This window comes from Choloepus didactylus, chromosome 7, assembly GCF_015220235.1.
Source record: "Choloepus didactylus isolate mChoDid1 chromosome 7, mChoDid1.pri, whole genome shotgun sequence".
In the NCBI taxonomy this organism is placed as follows: Eukaryota; Metazoa; Chordata; class Mammalia; order Pilosa; family Megalonychidae; genus Choloepus; species Choloepus didactylus.
The window spans coordinates 11,019,555-11,032,765 of record NC_051313.1 but is presented as its reverse complement, the minus strand read 5'-3'; the positions used below and the strand labels follow the sequence as shown (position 1 = coordinate 11,032,765).

At 40.3% G+C, this 13,211-nt stretch overlaps 1 protein-coding gene across 11 annotated transcripts in view; it reads right to left on the bottom strand.

Moving 5' to 3' along the window:
• The window catches only part of MAP7 (microtubule associated protein 7), a 174,749-nt gene that overhangs the window by 32,045 nt on the left and 129,493 nt on the right, over positions 1–13,211 (bottom strand). For 9 of the 11 annotated variants that reach the window (XM_037842476.1, XM_037842480.1, XM_037842481.1 and 6 more), the window contains 3 exons: positions 7,215–7,378; positions 6,077–6,194; positions 2,398–2,508 (listed from right to left, as the gene is read on the bottom strand). In XM_037842476.1, coding sequence (XP_037698404.1) covers positions 2,398–2,508; positions 6,077–6,194; positions 7,215–7,378 — 393 coding nt within the window. The remainder of the gene's footprint in view (positions 1–2,397; positions 2,509–6,076; positions 6,195–7,214; positions 7,379–13,211) is intronic. The other 2 variants (XM_037842478.1, XM_037842479.1) reach the window with 1 other exon arrangement.

The window sequence follows — 13,211 nt, the reverse complement described above, 5'->3', positions numbered from 1 at the left end:
CTCTGTGTGGGGACTGTGTCGCCAGACAGAGCCCTACCCCCTGGCCGCCCCGCTTCCTCATTTCCCCCCAGCCCTGTCTGCTGATCAATCGATTCTGTCTCATGAAAACCTGCATAGGTGGCATTCATTCTTCCTTACACATCTTTTACGGACTCTTTGTCTCTCAGGAATCGGGGGCACTTGCTCCAAACATAACATATATCTTGGGGGAAGAGCTCAATGTTTTAAACACCCAGTAGAGCTGTACAGATGCCTTCCAGCTGAATGTCAGCCCTGATGGTATCCAAGGCTTAATTTAACACTGTCTTTAAGGTCTGTGCTGTAGGGCTGAGAAGCCTCAAACAATTAGGTAGTGACATAGGAATCTCTAGATATTGACTACAGGGACCCCCTAATTTAATAACTGGAGAAAAGTGCTTTCTAACTAGATAACAGAGATAACTAACTTTTAAAAACAGATAGCAGCAAAGAAAATTATTGTCCCATCACGCCAGGCTACAGGCAATTTCCTAGGCCTGTGCTGCGAATCAAAGGGCAGTTTCCTGGCCCCAGCTGTGAACTGGTCATTGGCCTTCCCTGGACCCTGGTATCCTAACTCCCCACTTCTAACTCCCCCCTAAAGAGGAATGAATGTGGGGAATCAGAGCCAATCCCAGGAACAACGCCCATGAAGGGATGTTCCGACAATGCGGCGTAGCAACAACAGGGGCCGCGGCTGGGGGGTTGTTCTTGGCCCTCTGCTGCCACGATGAAGTCAGGCCCAGCACCTCGGAGGGCTCTATGGACCCTGCTGGAGCAGGTGATCCAGCCAACAGATTCCGCCCGGTTCCAAGAGCCTATCACCTTCACAACATCCAATCAGACACTATCGTGCGGGATCCACAAAATGCCTTCAAATTTCTGATTTCCAAGGACATTCAGGATGGTCATTCCACTGAAGCATGGCCAGGATGTTCCACTCCCGCACCCTTACCCCAAGTTCAGCTACGGGAACACAGGAGGCAGTAAGCAAGGTTCAACTTAAAATACTGCAAAATCCTAATTGCAGCTTGTCTCAGGTCCTGATCTACAGAAGTAGGAAATTAAAGTGCTGATAGGTGACCAATTCAGAAGAAAAGATGAATAGACATTTGAAAGAATAACTTACATGTGCTATATCTTACATTATATTAAGGGAATGGGTTTGAAATAAAAGCCATTTATAGAAAGGCATTTTAATTCATAGTTCTTTTCTCTAACATGTGAAAGTCACCCTAACTTGATTACATGTCTAATATTGATTTTGAAGAAATGATTTAAGCAAATTAGATTTTTAAAAAAGGAATGGTTTTGGTCAAAAGGCAAGAATAGAATAGTAAATTGCTCAAACATTCAGCGCTTTAAGAGGTTAGTTATGAAATAACATTAACACATATAATATTGTACATTACAGTGGCACCGTAACAACTTTAATACAATATAAAATACACAAATACACATACACACATACAAGCATGCACACATTACATACTTTTTAGAGACTATAAACACTGAAACTTTCCCAGTTGGTTTCTTAATAAAGAACTCAAAGTAACCACAACTTGTTACCTTTAAAGACTGTGTTTTCATATTGCACAATAATTCTTTGGTTTCTTATTTAAAATTGTCTTAGGTATATAGAAAACAAGTAGCTTGTCTTAAAAGCTTGTTTTTTCCTTCTATCATATATAAATATGCAAAATAAAATTTTCACTTTATAAATAAACTCAACATTCATGTACTGTAAATCCATGGAGTAATTAAAACTCAAAATTCAAATAAATTGTTAATTGTCAGACTATGATTGTTAAGCTTGTCACAAGGCTGTGATGATGAGGAGGACATTCTTGAAGTTGGTCAAATCCCTTAAGAGCAAATGAATGGACACCAAAAACCAATCACACACAAGAAATGCAGTTAGAAAGGTGCGGTTAAATGAGAAATAAATTGGCAAAATGAAATCTACCAACATGAATCATTTAGAAAAGTTTTTTTTTTTTTAGAAAGTCACAGCCCGGAATTCCCAAAGTCACAGAAAATGTGCTGGAAGTCAAATAAATGTTCGTGACAAAGATTATTTGCATTTTGGCGGATAAGTGGGTGATTTCTGGAGCTGTAAAATCTACTAAAAACTTGAGAGAAGCACCGCTTTCATCACTGCTAAATGCAATCACTCAGCCAAGTTCTAAAATGAGAAACGTTCTTGTCGCAAGGAAAATGTTGCTCAGCCGTTTATTGCTTTTTTACTCTGAAGTTTTTTTCTTCCTATTTAAGAAACGTAGGGAAAGCAACTTCAGATGCTTATTTTTATCTGTAAACATCCAGAAAAAAAAGCATTAAGTAAAGAACAGAACACTTTTTTTTTCCTTTGGACTGTACCTCTATCTGGAGAATTTAGTAAAGTTGCAGATGAAGAGGAGAGCCGCTTGCTAATGACGGGATCGACATGTTTCGAAAGATTCATGGTGGAAACTGAGCGCCTGTCTGGATCTAAAACAAATGGAGATAATGCTAATTGACAGCCAGCATGCAGCATTGCAATTTCCTAGTTCATGATGAGAAGAAAAACTAGGATTGGAGGCTTTCAGCTCTAGGACTAGATTGTACATAATAGCACAGTTTTCTAAGTGGACATTTTAAAGGTGACTTAAAAGTTGAAAATAAAATTCATTTTATTTTTTAAATGGGGCAAAGCGAATACTCAGTTCACCAGTTTATCAGCCAGGGAAATTCAAAGATATTGTTATGATGCAACAAAAGAATGAAGACAAAAGGACAATCAGGTAAAGTAGCTAAAGCCCTGAAAGTCAAAACAAAGAGAGGGCAGTGAACCCTTTGTAACTTTCCAAAATAGGAACCCTGGGGTGCTGGTAACATAGAATGCATACTTAGCCGGGAAAAAGGAAAGAGGGGTCTTTTTTCGAATTTGCTGGTACTTTTGCCTGCCGAGTCTTTTTATCTGGGACATTTCAATGTAGAAGAGAAGATTAAAAGAAAAACAAAAAGCACTGTAGGTGTGGAAAGATGGCCACCGAGCATTTCTTTTTTCAAAAGTCCACTAACCATCACACTTCTGTGTGTATAACACAGTGCTTAGTGTGGTTTACAAATGTAGCATCAACCCACAAACTCGCTCAGTAAAACTGGTAGTGATATAAATAAAACCAGAGAACATTGTACATTTATGAACAATATTATTGTCTTGTGACCAGTCAGGTAATTTTAGGCTTTTTAGAAAAAGTCTGAAACTTCATGTATTTAGTGAGAAAGGAAATTCTAGCCACATACAAGGCAAAACTCAGCCTGCCAGTCTGTCGGTACAGTGCACCTGAGCAGCAGCCGTGCACAGCAGCACAAGCCAGGTTCCCCCAACAAAACTGCATATAGCAAAAGTCTAAAAATCTAATTATGTCTAATGAGGAGGCAGGTGGATGCTCTGTTAAGGGTTGTGCCATATTCTTTGTTTTTTACAGTGAGCACCTTCTAAAACTAAAATAAAAAATATTCCTTGTGGTTGATGCTTTCAAAACCCAGTTCCCATTGATTTAACTAATTCTGATGATAAAAGTTTTGTGGTGAACTTTTTCCTACAGAATAACAGTTTTCTTTTTTATTGTCAGTGTACTGGATATAAACAAGCCTTCCATCCATACCTGACATTCGTATCTTCTACTGGGACCCATTTCTACCGTTGAAGCACTTTTATTTAAAAAACAACAACAACAACAAAAAAAAAACACCTCTGTGGCTCACACTGACAATGAACCAAAGGCTTTAAGGGCAATGCCAACATCAAGAAAAGACATACGGTAAAATATCAAAAGGAACACCTTGATGATGAAATACAAGGCACAAAGGAACAGGAAGGAGAATGAAATTTATCTCTAAGTGATTTCATAGCAATACACTTTCCGATACTGCTTTGGTTGGGAAAAATTGTGTCTACCGGCAGATCCATCCTCGGGGAGATTTGTAATGGGTTATTATAAAACATTTAGCTCTACTTCAAAGAAAGTGCAAGAGAGCTAGACTAGGTCTTCTCAGCCCTAAAAACGGTGGTGAACAGTAAAACACCCAACTCTGTTACAGATGGATAAAATTATGGAGGTTTAACATACACTTATTATATTATTTAAAGGATTTATGAAGAATCAGTTCTAAAGGTATTGAGGTTTTCAGATGTGCCAGCAGTTGGATAAGACTTTAATCTGAATGCATTTTAGGATCTGTCCGTTGGTCAGCAAACCTTGAGTGTCCACAATGAGCCAGGCACTGCCCTGAAGTAAGGGGATTCAAAATGAATAAGACTGTATTCAAAATGAATAAGCCGGTTCCTGCTCTTGAGATTGTTGTAGATAATTTTCTGGGCTTTAAGAACTTGGATAAATTCCAATTATTTTCAGAAAAACTTCTCTTTTCTGGCAGAACTTCCTTTAATTCACTACCCTGTAAAAAGCTCACAAATATAACACTTGTTTTTCTTGCTCTAAGAAGCAATAATAAAAAAACTTTAAACTTTGAGTGCAGATACAAAGAATGAAGGCCAAGCAGCTTTATGTCTCCTCAAACATGTTTGAAAATCTATAATGGTATATCTGCCATACATGTGTAAAAATATGAAGTCAAGTAAGAGAAAAATATGATTTATGAAAATATATACCATGATAGCTTTTCTGCATGGAGAGTATATGCAAAACTATCCCTAGAATGACATGTCACACGTAAATGATCCTTATGATCACAGATTTGATATGTGCCCCACCAAATAGAAGTGGATCATGAACAGACAAGAGAAAAAAAAAAGTGCTTTCAAATTTTGGTCATTCTCAGACAAATAACAGTTGTGATATGCTTTCAGATTTTTAAAAATAGCACGGTTATAGAAGATAAACCGAATGTTAGGAATAAAAAAAAATAGAACAAAAAAACAAAACCCATAGTTATTTACATCAAAGCTAAAGTGGCAACAGCAACATTGATTGGGGGAAAAACAAACAAACTGGATATATTTTGAGCCCAGGTAATTTATTAACATTTTAAAAAAGGCTTTATCCAAAAAGATCACTTAAAGGGAAAGCAAGTACGGTACATGCAGTTATTTATTTCAACACCTTTAAGTCACCTGAATCACACTGTCACACTCAAGAAAACCTGTGCCAGGTACAAGATCTAGTCTATGCACCAGGATACCAAGCATGCCTTGTGTCTACGGAGGTGACGGCTTGGCTAGTGACGCGCTGGCCCTAGGTCTCCAGTGCTAGCTACAGGCCAGGCAACCAGCAACCCCAGGGATGTCTGTACCAGGTTTTATAGTATCTCCAAAAGCTGTGAAGGGGTGGTCCGGGCCTGCTAAATTGAGAAAGGTGAATGATGATTCAACAAAACCACCTGGGGACAGAATGTAACACAATGATTTTTCAAAGTAAATTAAAAAAAAAAAAGTTACTAGACTCGCAAAATGAAAAAGAACTGATATGCTATGTACAATTCAAAGTGTTTTGAATTTACAGTACAAAAATCAAGCCTCTCCTAAGTCCAAATTTTAGTAAGATTTTGTCCATTCAAAAAGGAAAGAGCTCTGCTATCTCCTACTATTTCTAGCTTGCAGAGTATTAGTGTTGTATACATGTTAGGGTTCAGAATATGTAAAATCCTAGTATCAATTTCCATCAGTCAATACTACTGTGACTCTTCCAGAGAAAATGATAAAGCTGGTTAACTTATTCCATAATCCTGAAACCTTTGTGCAAATGAATTACTTCAAATAATACAGAGTTGAAACTAGCATGTCTGTTTGGAGACACTGCCTTGATTTTTTCTCTCTTGAAAGGACTTTTGTGACCAACGAGAAAAGCAGCCTGCTTAAGGGGAAGAAAGAACCTTCTCTTCTTACTTCCATCATGCTCTTATTCTTCAACACTGGGAGTGTACATTTAATTGCACTTAGTTATTTCAGCAGGATTCCTGTTTTGCAAAAACAGACTTAGAAAAAGAAGCAACTGCACTTTTACTGCCAGGGAGAAGAGGCTGACTCTGAGCAGGGTCACTGTCTGTTTACCTGGGCCGCGGAGGCTGGGGCTCCCATGGAGAGGGCCTCCCCAGGACCACCGGTTCTGCTTCTGCCTTGGCTTCTGGCCCCTTTCCATCGTACGCCGAACCACAGCTTCGTGGCGTTCCTTCGAAGGAAGCGAGGAGCGGAAGATTAGATTCAACCTGGTTGTTCGGGACTTCTACATTTTAAGGCCAAGTGGAGTGAGGGGTTATACTTAAACACTGGCCCTATTTCTCCTAATCTATTTCCTAACCTCCCAGACCTCAAACACCTTATCTCTAAGTGGGAATAAGATCAACCTAGCAGGGTCCTAGGAACGACTGGGTCCCTGCTCAGAGGGGCTGGGATGGCCTGCAGCCATTTGCACAGGACCCACATCACCGGCACTGGGGGCGGTGATGCTTCCACAACTCACAGAACCAGAGGGGGGTGTGATGCACTGGCTTGTGCCCCACGCAAACCCCCGTCTCAGGGATGGGAAGGCATCTGTAAACAGGATCTTTGAAGACGTGAAACCGAATGAGGGTGGGCCTCAGCCCACTACGAATGAAGTTCTCATCAGCAGAGAAAATTTGGACTGCATGCTGGACTTCCACCCTCCAAAACTGTGAGACGGCAAATTCGTGTTGTTTAAGCCAACTAGGCATGTACTTTGTTACAGCGTCCCGGCCAACGCGAGCCCAGTGCAGGTCCAAGCTCAGCCAGAGGCTTAAGAAATGTGGTACGGTACTTAAGGATGGAATTTGGAGTCTGAGCATGTAGAAATTCCAACCACCTCACTTATGGAGTTGTATGACCTTGTGCAACTTAAGCATTCAAGAGTCTAAGTTTCCATGTTTTCAAAAACTGATATGTAACACTTATAGGGTGAGTCAGGGTTAAGTGAGATAATCCAGGTGAAAATGTTCATGAATGGTAAAGCCCTGCAGAAATCGAATTACTCGGCGTGGTCTTAATGTATCAGTACAGACCGCCTGAACCTAAATAAATTACAGGTCTGGACGTTTCTGATGCAGTGAAAACCGTCATCCGCACTCTATCACCCTCCTGCACCCTGCAGCCCTGGAAAGGGCGCCTTTGGGCAAAGCTGACTCGCTGCGCCCCAACTCAGAGGCCCCCCCCGACCCTCGCCAGGGCGCCCTACTTTGTCCTCCTCGAGCCTCTGCCTCCGCTTCTCCTCCACGGCCGCCCGCCGGCGCTCCTCCCGCAGCCGCTGCTCCTCCAGCTTCCTCCTCCGCTCCTCCAGGTGCTTCTCGTAGTGCTGCCGGGCGCGCTCCTCTCTCTCCAGCCAGACGGTCTCCCTCGCGGCTGCGGAAGGAGAGCGCGGGAGATCAGACGCCCGATGGCGAGACTGCAGCAGCCGGCCGCGGGCAACCCCGACGTGGGGTTCTCAGGTTTTGTCTTAACCCAGTGTGGCCTTCTCTTCCTCAAATTTCCGGGGAAAAAATTACAATCGCTTTTTAGCATAACTATGCTAATATATCAAACATACACTTTGGTGTATTATTGTTCTAGAATAGTACAGGATTACATTCCCTGGACGCAATTCTGATATTAATATGATGCCCTCAAAACTGCATTGTTTGCAAAATGTGCTACACATCCATACAATGCTGTATTATTCAGCCTTAAAAAGGAATGAAGTGCTGATTCACTTGGAAGAACCCTGAAAATAGTATGCTAAGGGCAAGAAGCCAGATACAAAAGGACGGATGCTGTACTATTCCGCTTAGGTGAAATCTGTAGGATAAGCAAAGTTGTAGCAACAGAAATCCCATCAGAAGCCACCAGGGGCTGGAGGGAGGAGAAGTGGGGAGTTATTAGTTAATGGGAGCAGAGCTTCTGTTTGGGGTGATGAAAATGTTTTTTGAAATAGCGGTGATGATTATACAACACTGAATGCAATTAATGCCAATGAATTTTACACTAAGAAAATGGTTAAAATGGCAAAGTGTATGTTATATATATTTTACCAAAATGAAATTAGAAATAAATAACAGTGTCATCTACCTTTCTCTTTGGGTTCATTAGTATTTGTCTTGCTTTTTTAAAAATGTGATATCCTCTAGATCAAAACTCTGTGAGAAATTTGTTTCAACATAGTGATTTTCTGTAAGTATTAAAAGCATTTGGGAGGGTAAGGGGCAAGATGGCAGCACAGAGAAGAGTGGAGTTTAGTTAGCCCCCTAGAGCAACTAATAAACAACCAGGAACAACTAGTAAATGATCTGGAACAAGTGCTGGGACAACCATGACTGTCCACACATTGTGTGCCAGCCTGGATTGGGAGGAATGCCTGAGATCACAGCATAAAATCTGTAAGTAGAAACTGTGGAACCATGCTGGGAGCCCCCTCCCCCCATGGCAGGCTGAGCTGCAAAACCTTGCTGTGGGAGAAAGCAGCAGTCCCGGAGTGAGTGAATATAGCCCAGTCTAGCTCCAACTGGGGTTTTAATTAACAAATGTGGACTGCTGACTACAAGCTACAAACACAGACAAACTCACTAACAAGCAGACAGAGGCTTTTCATGACAACTGACCTTAAAGAGCCAGAAAACTCCTGTGTCCCAGAAAAGGGAGCCCAGAAGACCAAGTACTATTTCTGGCTGATTGGCAAAACTGGGGGGCTGTGGACTGGCTCTGAAAGGTAGCTTTCTTTCCCTTTTTCTCTCTCTCAACCTGAGTGGCTCAGTGGAGAGAGCCTCAGCCATTTTCAGTTCACAGTGCTCTGACCCAGACAGGGGTGGAGAAAACAGAGTCAGAGAGACAAAGAACAATTTGAATGCAGAAGATAACTCCCTATGAGGTGTATCTTCCCTAAGAGGAAGGAGGTGGGGCCCAGCTCTACTGCCGCCTTCCCTTCAGAACTCAGACCCCAGAACCTGGGGGAAAACAGCCAAAACAGAAACTAAAAGGGCCATACTGCCTTACACCTGTCAGGATTGACTGGCTGACAGGGACCACCTGCTGGGCAGGTTAGGAAAAGCACAGCGGCTCGAGACCTCACAGGAAACTCTGTCAATCTCTAAGACACACCCACAGGGAGACTTGAAACTGAATATAACCCCATTCTGAGATCTGAACCCATTCTGGTTTGGGAAAATCTGATTGGGGTAACTGGGGAAGCCAGATGCCTAGACAACAGAGGACTACAAACTACACTGGGAAGAGCAGAGATATGGCCCAGTCAAAGGAACAGACTTACACCTCAATCAGGATACAGCTGAGATACTGTTTCACTTTACTGAAACAATCAATAAAAGATTTTCAAAGAAATATGCTAAATCAAATAAAAAACCAAATCAATGATTTCAGGGAAGATATGGCAAAAGAGATAAAGGATATAAAGAAAACACTAGATGAACATAAGGTAGAAATCAAAAGTTTGAAACAACTGGAAGAATCTATGGAAATGAAAGGTACAACATAAGAGATGAAAAACACAATGAAGATATACAAGAGCAGATCTCAAGAGGCAGAAGAAAACACTCAGGAACTGGAGAACAAGACACCTGAAATCCTGCCTACAAAAGAACAGATAGAGAAAAGAATGGAAAAATATGAGCAATATCTCCAGGAACTCAATGACAACATGAAGCACACAAATGTATGTGTCATGGGTGTCCCAGAAGGAGAAGAGAAGGGAAAAGGGGCAGAAACAATAATAGAGGAAATAATCAATGAAAATTTCCCATCTCCTACGAAAGACATAAAATTACAGATCCAAGAAGCACAGCATACCCCAAACAGAATAGACCTGAATAGACCTATGGCAAGACACTTAACAATGAGATTATCAAACACCAAAGACAAAGAGAGAATCCTGAAAACAGCAAGAGAAAAGCAATCCATCACATACAAAGGAAGCTTGATAAGACCATGTGTGGATTTCTCAGTGGAAACCATGGAGGCAAGAAGGAAGTGGTATGATATATTTAAGATACTGAAAGAGAAAAAACACCAACCAAGAATCCTGTATCCAGCAAGACTGTCCTTTAAATATGAGGGAGAGTTTAAAATATTCTCTGACAAACAGACAACGAGAGAATTTGTGAACAAGATACCTGCTCTACAGGAATTACTAAAGGGAGCACTACAGACAGATAGGAAAAGATAGGAGTGAGAGGTTTGGAACACAATTTTGGGTGATGGTAGCACAGCAATGTAAGTATACTCAACATAGTTGACTGTGAATATGGTTGAAAGAGGAAGGTTAGGAGCATGTGCGACACCAGAAGGAAAGAAGAAAGATAAAGACTGGGACTGCATAACTCAGTGAAACCTAGAGTGCTCAACAATTGTGATAAAATGTATAAATGTTTTTACATGAGGGAGAACAAATGAATGTCACCCTTGCAAAGTGTTAAAAATAGGGTGGTACTGGGGGAAAAATACAATCAATGCCAACTAGAGACTCTAGTTAACAGAAACATTGTATTATGCTTCCTTTAACATAACAAAGGCAACATACCAAAGCTAAATGCCTATAAGAGAGGGACATAAGGGAGGGGTATGGGAGTCTTGGCAATGGTGATGTTGTCTGACTCTTTTATCTACTTCAGTTTAATTCTATCTTTCCTTTTATTGGTTTTTAGCTGTCATTTCTTTTTCTCTTTCTTTTTCTTTTGTCTCACTACCTTCTTTGACTCTTCCTCCTTCTTGGTGGAAGAAATGGAGATGTCCCGATATAGACAGTGGTGATGGTGGTGAATGCATAAATATGTGATTATACAGGGAACCATCAATTATTTACTTAAAACAGAAAGTATGGTGTGTGAACAAAGCCGTCTTAAAAAAGAAACGGGTTGATGAAGAAACCTTGAGGGCACTATATTGAGTGAAATAAGTCAGATATAAAAGGACAAATATTATATGGTTTCACTGATATGAACTAGTTATAATATGTAAACTCATAGGCATGAACTATAAGTTATCAGGATATAGAACGAGGCTAAGAAATGGGGAGCAATTGCTTATTATGAGCAGAATGTTTAACTAGATTGAACTTAAGTGTTTGGAAATCGACAGAGGTGATGGTAGCACGTTATTGTGAGAATAACTAACAGTGCTGAATGGTGTGTATGTGGTAGAAAGGAGAAGCTTTGAGTCACATATGTGACCAGAAGGAAAGGTGGAGGCTAAAATATGGGAATGTATAAAACAGTGAATCTTGTGGTGGACAATGTCTGTGATAAACTGTATAGCTATTAGAAATCTTGTTCATGAACTAGAACAAATGTATGAAAATAGAACTAGAAGTTATTAATAGAGGGGTATATAGGGAAAATATGCCTATTGAAAACTATGTACTACAGTTAGTAGTATTTTAACATTCTTTCATCAACAGTAACACATGTACTATACCAATACTATGAGTCAATAATGGAGGGGGGGTGGTTAGGGGTATGGGAGGATTTGAGTTTTCTTTTTTGTCTTAATTTCTTTTCTGGAGTAATGAAAATGTCCTAAAAATTGAAAAAAAATTAATTGTGGTGATGGATGCACAGCTGTATGACGGTACCGTGGGAAACTGATTTTGTACTTTGGATCTTTGGATGACTGTATGCTAAGTGAACAATCTCAATAAAATTAAATTTAAGAAAAAAAAGGATTTGGGAGAAGATAATTAGCTGATCAGATGCCTCACATATACATAATACTGTGTCAGCTAAGCAATGTGAGGGAATAATAAGCAGCAAACCCTGAGTCTGGAGAAGATTCAGTTCAGTTAGGAAGACTTAAAAATATGAAAAGTTGAATGAAAATATATAATTCAAAGACTATTGTTCAATGATGGAATGTTTCTTCTTTATAGATACATGTTCCTGCTTCATCCTAAGGGGAAATATACCCCACAAAACTATTTTTAAAAATATGATGCTTCCTTCATCTGTGATAACTAATATCATCTTTAATATGTTAGGCCTAACACTGGTTGGCCAAAATGTCTAAACAAAATTTAGAACATAAATCTTGAGGATACTACAAGGCATGCATATAGATTAAAATGTTACTTTTTAAGGTGAAAACTAGAAATTCTGAACATTTCCGTTTTCTCTAAATGCTCTGTAAATTCTCAGAACCCAAGTTCCAAATTTACTTCAAGAAAAAGCACATAGTACGTGTTCAATAAATATTTACTGAATAAGTGAATATATAAAAACAAAAACAACACCTTAAGAACCCATGTTAAATAAAAGTAACCAGCACAGGCAATTACACAAATGGGAAAGAAGAGAACATGGCTGTATCTGTAAAGCAATCCTATGAGACACTCCAAATTCTTTGTCTTTATATTATAAGAAATACCACTCCAATCCTTCCTTACTGTAAAAGTGCTGAATGTTGACCATTTTAGCTGATGGATGCCCTTACATGTCACCAGAGGCAATGCCTTTCCTAAAGAATAAAATGAAGCAAGCAAACTCTGAGAACTTACTATGCAGTCAAATCATGGCATATGGATTACATGAATACAGACTACAGTATTAAAGATTTACAGACACACACAAAAAAGAGAAAAATAACGGTTTCACTGGCAGAAAGGAAGTTAAATCCCATTCAAGCTACTAACAATTAAAAGGGTCAATACCATTGTTAATGCAGAGAAAGTGAAATGATCCTAAACTAACTGTTCATACTAATGGCCTTGACACAAACTAATTTTCTGTACAACGAAGACGGAGAGCATAATTCTGACACTTTCTTAAGAGACGCTTACTTTGCCCACACACTCACATACACAAAGCACCTTCTGGTTCTAGGTGCGCACGCCTCACTGGCAGGCTTTTAAGGATACTACAGATTTCAATTCATTAATTCACTTTAAAAAGGTGGACTTACAATGGTAACCTTTGTCAAAACTTCAACAGTACAAAATATTAAAAGATTAAAAAGTGACGCGGCCTCGTAGGATACCCACGCGTGGTGTCTCCTGGCCCGGGGCGCCTTCCCAGCCTGCTTTCTCCCCTTTACAGTGGAGTGACTGAGGAGCTGGGGCAGCAGTTTATACCCATGGAAGCCAAGGACTACCCTCCAGGGCCTTCCCTGCACACGGGCTGAGGGACTGTTGAGATCAGAAAGCCGTCGGCCCAGGATGTCTCATCTCCAGGGCTGGCTGAGGAGTGTGCAGCCTCGGCTA